Here is an 8689-nt window from a genome sequence, read left to right as displayed (position 1 = left end):
TCCAGCCATTTTTCAAAGTAAAATTAACATCCTATTACTAATGTAGCTAGGCTTTAGATTTCTATTTCTCCACCTTTGCAAATTATTACAGCTCTAATTTGGGGCACTCTATTGAGTCTGTGGCTTACTCTGTGTTCGTTTGATCACCATGGTCTTGATGGATGTAGTTCCTTGGCCATGCAGAGCTCTTCTTTTATAAAATACATTTTTCAACACTTCATTTCCTTTAATTTGGCCAAATGGTATTATTTTCTGTCTTGTGAATAAATGTTATGTGGTAACACATACATTGTAGCTTTTCACAGTTCCAGCTTCTGCTCTTATTTTTTTTTAACATTAATGTTACAACGGAAATTACTTGATCTTTAATGCAGACTTGTGCTGTGGTATGAACTTGGCTTGTGCCCCACAATGCACTTTGCAGTGCAGTTACTGATAGAGGGAGCTGATACAGAGATGTTAAGAGGGATTAGTGCCCTGAGACTGATTAGTTATTAAAGAAGTGGCTTGCTTCTCAATAGTGTGAGTTATTATTATAAAATAAGTCCAGCTGGGGTTGTGGCATAGCAGTCATGCATTTGCCTACTGTGTGTCAACTCTTGATTCCATTTCTAACACCACAAAATGTAATAAAAAATAATGAGTTATTTCCTCTACCCCTCAACACTTCGGCAAACATACCTTCACTCTGATAATTCTCTCAGAGTCCTAATGAAACCCCAACATTCCATGAGCCCCAAGAAAACTGTTTTCTTTAACATTACTCAATTGAATGTTTAGCTAGAGCAATTAAAGTGGGCTTAAAAATCCAGAATATTGTGATTTTGTTATTTTGTAGAGGGTGTTTTATATGCACACCACACCCACCCCCCACACACAAATACACACACACACATGAAGAGGGGCAAATAATTACAAAGAATATAAATAAAATCTTTTAAAAATTTCAACAAGTTCACATCTAGCAACAAAATACCTGGCAGGAAAGAAACAGGAACATATGATCTTAGAGAAAAATAAATCTATAGAAATGAAGCCAGAAGTACCTAATTTAATTTTTAAAAATTTAAATCGATATATGAGTCTACTCCTGTTGCCCAAGAAAGTAGAGGTAAAATAGCATCTCAAATTGATTAATGAGAGATACAAACGAAAAAGAGCCAAAACAGAAAAACTAAAAAAGAAAATATAATTTAATTATTGAAAAAATGCACAGGTATAAAAGAGGAAAATCTACCTATACTGAGCAACATGGATATGAAACCAGTGCTGAAATGCTGGACAGAAAATGTGACCCCTTGTTGCTACGGGATCAATGGCAGACTGGACAGATAGACAGACATGTGAGGAAAGAAATGACATCTGAGGAGTTAACAAAGCATACAAGAAATCTTTGAAATAAGCACCAGCCAACAAAGAATACCAAAAGTCCCTCTGCTGCCAAGTTTGTAAAGAGACAGCCTCCACTGAGGAAATTCCTCCATCCTATTGTGGGGCAGCTTCTTTTACTTTTTGGTTGTTGTGGATGAGCTGAAGCCACGGTGGCATGTCATGTTTGGGCAGATAGTACCAAATTACATAATAAATCTGGCTGAGCAAGTCAGTAAGCAACATTCCTTCATGGCTTCTGCATGAGTTCCTGCCTCCAGGTACCTGCCCTGTTTCGGCTTTCTTTCGTTTCATTATAATGATTCTTTTATTTTATTTTTACAATCAAGATTCTATTCCCCTCCTGGTCTATCCTCCTGTCCTACATCCCATACTTCCTTCCCATACTTTCTTTTTTTAAATTGGATATTTGCTTTATTTACATTCAAATGTTATTCCCTTTCATAGTTTCCCCTCCAGAAAACTCCCTATCTCATCCTTTCTCCCCCTTTTACTATGAGGGTTCTCCCCCACCCATTCCTGCCTCAGCACCCTGGAATTCCCCTACACTAAGAAGTCCAGCCTTCCCAGGACCTCCCATTGATGCCCAACAAGGCCATCCTCTGCTGCATATGTGGCTGGAGCCATGGGTCCCTTCATGTGTACACTTTGGTTGGTGGCTTAGTCTCTGGAAGCTCTGGGGGCTCTGGTTGGTTAGTATTGTTGTTCTTCCTGTGGGGTTGCAAATCGTTTTAGCTCCTTCAGTCTTTCCTCTAACTTTTACACTGCTTTAGCTTTCTGCAGTGATAGAGTGTGATTGGGATGTATAATCCAAATAAACCCCTTCCTCTTCCTGGAGTTGCTTTTGGCCCTGGTCTTTATCACAACATTAGGAAGAAAATTAATCTAGACAATATGGTCAAATCACCAAAGACCAACAAAATGGACACATGGGTAAAAAAATCCAACCTATCAACTAACCAACCAAACAAACAACACAAAAACTATTGTCAGAAACCAGAAGTCTGACAACCAGGGTAAACATTTTAAACATAAGGAGAGAATTCTTCCCAAATGAGAAAGTCAAGCACTTTGAAATTTTTGTTTTGTAAAGTATTTTTTAAAAATCATATTTATAATATATTTCAATAATAAAGCTTTTTTAAAAGGATGTCTTCATGCTTTAAATTTTTCAAGATGATTTCATATCGATAAGTGCTCAATTAGAAGAAACATCAGACAGAGCTCCTCCCTAAATGGAACCACCAAACCTTTGCTCACTTTTTCTCTTGGAAAGCTGATTCAGCATCTCACTTGAGATCTTGGTATGACTTCCATTTCTTTCCACACAAGTCTGGCATTTGCTGTCTGAAGTCTGTACAACAGGGGCATTGGCTTCTTTGAAAAGCCTGGGAGGAAGCTGGCAGGCCTGGCATGGCTAAGTTCAAATGCATGCAGAACTTGCATTTTGCCCCATCACTGAGTGTGAATCACTCTGTCTACAATTCAGGTGAGAAGAATCCCTGACAGGAGGAAATAGTAAATAATTTCCATGTACATTTATGCCCATGATTTTTATTTATAATTATATGCAGGTATATTATCCATATGTAAAATTCTAGAAATTTGTATTTTCTTGTAAGAATTTGTACATAGCCATGGAAAATCTGTAGCTATTGGCATTCATTTTCCTGGATAAGTTTGAAGAGGCCTTCTGAGGAACAAAACCAGAATAAAAGAATGAAAATTTTAAAATGGTACCAAATTATGAGTTGTGACTTTGAATCCAGCTTGATGTAAAATCCATATGTGACCTATGATGTTTACTGAGCCAAACATTTCCTCTATTTTGGTAAAGTTATTTACCTATTTGCCTTTGAAAAATTTTGAGGAACACAGTCTTTAAGGTTAGAGTATAGTACTTGCTTTTCAATGTACAGGAGATTTACTGGATATTTAAAGAAGATGATCATAATCTCCATGGCTTGTAATCAACCATCTGGAGTCACGTTTGGGGAACTGGAAGAGGTATCCAGTTGGACATTTTCATTATTTTCTGGGTCATCACATCACTGCCCTGAATCAGTAGACAAAGTCCTAAGGAAGTAAGGTCTGGACTATCATCAATAGCAAAACAAAATCAAATAGAGCAAAACACCTACCACACAGCCAACCAACCAACCAAACACACAAACAAAAAGAGCCTAATATCCAAATGTTATGCATAGAGGGCAGTAGTGAGAGTAAATGGTTATTGGTACTAGAAAATTACAAGGTTATTAATTGTTGTTTAGACATCGTGTGAGTTTGTAGCTCATTGTATTAAAACAATGTTTTTTTTTTTTAATGGTATAGGAAGCACCCTACACCCTAGAACACTTTATTATGACCTTATTGCTGAAGTAGTTAGACACTGATTGGCTATAAATGATTTCTGGACCTGGTCCCTGGTTACTCTGCAAAGCCCTCCCAAGTTATTGGACATTAGGACACCTCTGAAGAGTGGGAAGAACAGTACCTCCTAAGAGCTTCAGAGGTAAAGTGGGCTTCAACAGGGCTCTCGAGTTAGCACAGGGGTCAGGAGTGTAGGCTTAAGCCAGTGCCTAGGGGCAATGTTCCCTGAGATGAGTCCCTGACCTTTCCAGAATAATGAGTGGGTAAGGGGAGCAGCACTGTAGAGGGGGCAAACTAAGCATCTCTTATGTGGAAGTCATGCTGGGCTGCAGCAGCCAGCACCAAGCTTGGAGACAAAGTCTTCAGGAGTGACCACAGCACGTAAGACTAAAATGTCACTGGAAGCAGTCATGTACATGTACATGCAGGACAAGACAGGGTGCTTCAAGGACAGGCTTCCCAGGCCTGGGTTTGGGGCTCCCGGTTCTTTAGGATGAAGAATACAGGAGTGCAGCTAGGTGTTTCCTTAACCAAGCCCACTCTTTGTCTCCTAGGGGTAATTCTCCCACCTGAACATGCAAGGGCTAACCTGGACACCTTAGCTTTCCTTACAAGGCACTTGTTAGAGGGCTGCTGGAGATTGCAGCGGGAGATGGGAGGTGACTCTGGTGGTCGCATCGAATCTACACAATCACAAGTGAGTGGAGGTGGTCAAGGACTTAGGGGCGACCATAGTACAAGCACACAGCCAGACCAATGAGCAGTGCGGCCAGGAAGAAGGTGGCTGTGGGCTGCAGCTGCAGCGGCACTGCCAACAGCACAGCATTGACCAAGAGCGAGCAGGACACGATGAAGAGGCGCGTAATGCTGCTGCCATGCTTCATGATGGCTGACATGAGCAGTCCGTTTACTGCCTGGTTCAGCACCACGAGCACCGCCCATCCAGAGAAACCCTCTAGGAAGCCTGGGCCTGGGCCACTGCCAGCATACAGTCCAAGGTTCAGGATCACCCCAAAAGTGTAGAGGAAGAGGTTCTGAAGAGCCAAGGGCAACCGCTGTCACTTCGTGATCAGCTCTGTGTACACGGAGGACAAGCCGGAGATGAGGCAGTACAGGACGAGGAGCAGAAGTCCCAGTGGAGTGATATGCAAGGGCATGGGACGGGCTCCAGCTGCTGATGGGGGCCCGGGAAGGGTGTTCACAGGCTCCTGAAAGCCACCTGATGCATAGCAGGCCCCTGCAGCCATCAGTAGCAGCAGCGGCAATCCCTGACGAGGAGAGAGGCGATGTCCAAGGCAGAGGCAGTACAATAGAGCTGTGCTTCCAATCTTGAGATTGCTCAGCACCTGATAAGTGCTGGGGTCCATGTAGCGCTGCAGATAAATCACCAGGTTGTTGTTGGCGCCATAGAGCAGAGCTGATAGTGCAAAAGGCACAGCCTGGCGCCAGGATGGCGTGCCCCGGGGCCATGTTTGCCAGCCTACCAGGAGGGAGAAGGCGCACAACAGGAGCTTGGTCAGCTCAGTGAGTAACACAGCTGAGGAGGGCCGGAAGGGCGCTCGGCCATCCACGTGGCACAGTGCTAAGAATGGCGCATGGGCACCGTACATGGCAGTGGACAGGAACAGCATCAGGGTCCAGCGAGCCTGTCTTGGCCTGGCTAGGACTGGCATACCCCCATCTTCTACACTCATGGCCCACACCAGATCCTGGGTGTCCTGGGTTGCTAGCAAGGGACAGAGGGACTGGCACACATATGTAGGAAACTGAGTATAGAACTGTGGCACATCAGCAGAGAGAATACTGAGGATCAGGGACAGCTGCACATTCCAGTTAGGTCTTGAAGAGGGGATACATGACCCATCGTTTTGGGGTCAGTCCCATGGAACTAGGGAGGAAAGGAGTCTAGGGTGCAGGCTGACAAAGCACTGTCCACTCTCTGCAGGAAGAAAGGCAGGGATGAAAGAGGCAGAATAGGCGAGTTAGCATATGAACAATAGCAGGGGAAGCCAGATAGAGTGTCTGTGATAGAAAGGTCTCTACCTGCAGGCCCAACGTGCTCATCCTGCTTTTCCTAAAGGGTCTAGTCAGGCCCCTTTCGTATTGACCTAAAGTAGTTCTTCAGTGTCTTCTCCACGTTGGGTACAGCATATGCCTGGGCTGCATAGATGCCGGTACAAGTGTCCACTGCAAAGCCCAATACTACTAATGTCCTCAGTTTGGCCACCACGTATCCTGCCAGGAATCCCTTGAAGAATGGGGAGGACAAGAGTTAGCCCTCCTGGCTTACACCACTGTTGACTTCATCTTCCACACGCTGCTGTAGGCGCTGCAGCTAGTTCTTGAGAAATGTCAGATCCTTAAGCTTGGGCAAAGAATCCTTGTCATCCGCCATCTTCCCTTCGTCGGAACTTGTTGCGCATCAAAACAATGCTTTTTATACCAACTTCATGTCAAGGATATTTCAGCTTTATGTCAAAATGATCCGAGTGTGATTCAGCTGACTCAAAAGAAATGTGATTTAGTGTCTAATATTTTAACTGAAATATATATTATCTATTAAAAATCAGACAAATTAAAACATTTTATATAAGTATCATTGTTTTATTCTTTATCTTTGAAATTGTGTGTGGATAAATATGCTGTGTATATAATAATATACATATGTATGTGTATGTGTCTGGGTGTGTGATATATGTCATAATAAACATATGTTAATAAAATGAAAAATTATATATTTTACATGATGAGAACATTTTATTATTTAATTTAGTTTATTATTTACTTTATGTATATGGGATTTTTGCTTGCATATATAGTCACATGTGCCTATTGCTAATAAGGCAGTGAATCAAGAGGAGCTGGGTTGCAGATGTGATCCACCAAATGGGAACAGGTAACGGAACCCAGGTCATCTGGAAGAGCAGATGATGCTCTAAACCCCTGAGTCATTTCTTGAGCCTTCTTTGATGAGAATATCTTTTAAATATGTCATGGAAATATTAGCGTCAGTACTCATTTAGTGTTCTAAGTAGAAATGTAGACGTGGGTACTGATTTAATGGCAGATAGTTAAGGACAAGGGCCAGGGGAGACGCAAGCTGTTCCGCAGGGGCAAAAACATAAGTTTTAGTCTATTGGGTGTTGCTAAAGTCACATGACAATGATCCAAATCAATGATGAATAATGAAATATAAAATAATCTACATTTCAAATATTAGGATAATTTTAACAGTGTCGAATGACATTTTGATAGTTGACAAATGATTGACTCACTGTTTGGCACAAGTCCATTTCATATTGCCAATTCCATGCCAGGGAATCATCTGCATGTCTCTGTACATAACTAGACATGCTGCAATATATAAAATTAGACTTACAGAATGTGGCTTAGTGCGGCACTGCCATTGACCGTGAACTTTTTTGTCAAATAAAGAACAAATATTTTAAAACAGCAATTCCACGGATTGGATTTACTTGGCAATTTCGGCTGCTCTGTTTATATGCTCTAATTACTCTGTAATCTAGGCAATGGGCCATTTTTGGGGTGGATATTTTATCCAAAGACTTTAGCAGGTTTACCTTAGCTATAAATGTAGATTTCTCATTTCATAAATATTATGTAGAAAAAAATTTATATGACGGGGAAAAATACCAGTTTTCTGAGCTTAAAAGGGGCACATCCCGCAGTGAGGTGCTGGGTGTGAGCAAGGGGAGGAGTGACTTGCTTTCACAGCACATAAGAATATTTCAGATCCCTCTGCTGAGTTTTCACAGTGTGAGCGGCCACATTCTCAGCTGCATGCTGGGAGCGCACCTGGCAGACAGAGGAAGATCCAGCAGCAGATCATCTGCTACACTGCTCTTGGCGCTTTCTCTGTGGGGAAGCTGTGCTCATTTTGAGCTCTGCTGTGGACGAAAAGAGAAATCAACAACCTGTGTGAAGTCAGCATACACAGATACACCCCTGATGGATTGTGATGGAGAAACCACTCAAAAGGCATCATGCTAGCCAGGACACTAACTGATATTGATGCTCCAACCTTTTCTCTAATGAAGCATTTTTTCTCCTTGCATAAGTTAACTGCCTTCTTTAATTTCATCTATAGTTGTACAATTCTATGAGATTGGATATTAGGCTTATTCTAGTTCCTCACAGTGATTTTTATTTTTGTATGTAATAATAATCATTATGTCCCTGGCAAATAATGACCCCTAGATATTATTGTGGATGTTGCTAATATCATTCTTATATATTAAATTAGTTGGCGGTATCAAAGAACTTCCCCACGTGTCCTAGCATAACCAAGAGAGTTCATCTCATTACTTCACTTAATTTTCACATTATCCAATTGTTTTATTAAACCCGAATTATCCTCATTACATTCATTTCCTTGGCTTATTGGAAATGAGCAAGGGATAGTATCTTTTCTCATTAGTGATGTTTTGTTTCTAATTAGATGCTCTCTGTATTTACATTTCAAATGTTATCCCCTTCCCCCACCCAGCTCCTGGTCACCCGCCTCCACCACTTGCCTTCATGAAGGTGCACTTGATCCCAATCACCCTCTCCACCTCACTGCCTTGGCATTCCCAAAATGTGCCCTCCCTGGACCAATGGCCTCTTCTCAGGTTGATGTCAAACACTGCTATCCTCTCCTACATATGCAACTAGAGCCATGGGCCTCTCCATATGTGCTCAATGATTGGTGCTTTAGACCATTGAAGTTATGGAGGGTTTGGTTGGTTGATAATGTTGTTCTTTCCCATGAGGTTGCAACCCCTTTCAACTCCTTCAGTCCTTTCTCTAGCTCTTTCATTGGGTCCCCATATTCAATCTGATGGTTAGCTGCAAGTATCCTCAACTGTATCTGTATGACTCTGGCAGAGCCCCTAGGGAGACATATCTGTCAGGTTCCTGCCAGTAA

At 42.0% G+C, this 8689-nt stretch overlaps 1 protein-coding gene and 1 pseudogene across 2 annotated transcripts; both read right to left on the bottom strand.

Annotated features, from left to right (window-relative positions):
• Positions 1-4481: 4481 nt before the first annotated feature.
• Positions 4482-5456, bottom strand: LOC308419425 (putative UDP-sugar transporter protein SLC35A4; the record flags this gene model as incomplete). The annotated part of the gene is given in 2 exon segments (XM_080915152.1): positions 4482-4820; positions 4824-5456. Coding segments are annotated over 2 exon segments (972 nt in total).
• Positions 5457-5845: 389 nt separating this feature from the next.
• On the bottom strand, positions 5846-6157 carry LOC308420280 (SLC35A4 upstream microprotein-like; annotated as a pseudogene). The gene has a single exon. The product of its transcript is annotated as an SLC35A4 upstream microprotein-like (transcript).
• Between the last annotated feature and the right edge of the window lie 2532 nt (positions 6158-8689).

The sequence above is a fragment of the Micromys minutus genome (assembly GCF_963924665.1).
Source record: "Micromys minutus genome assembly, chromosome: 4".
Taxonomy (NCBI): Eukaryota; Metazoa; Chordata; class Mammalia; order Rodentia; family Muridae; genus Micromys; species Micromys minutus.
The sequence above is the reverse complement of the archived record's forward strand: the minus strand, read 5'-3'. Positions and strand labels throughout refer to the sequence as shown.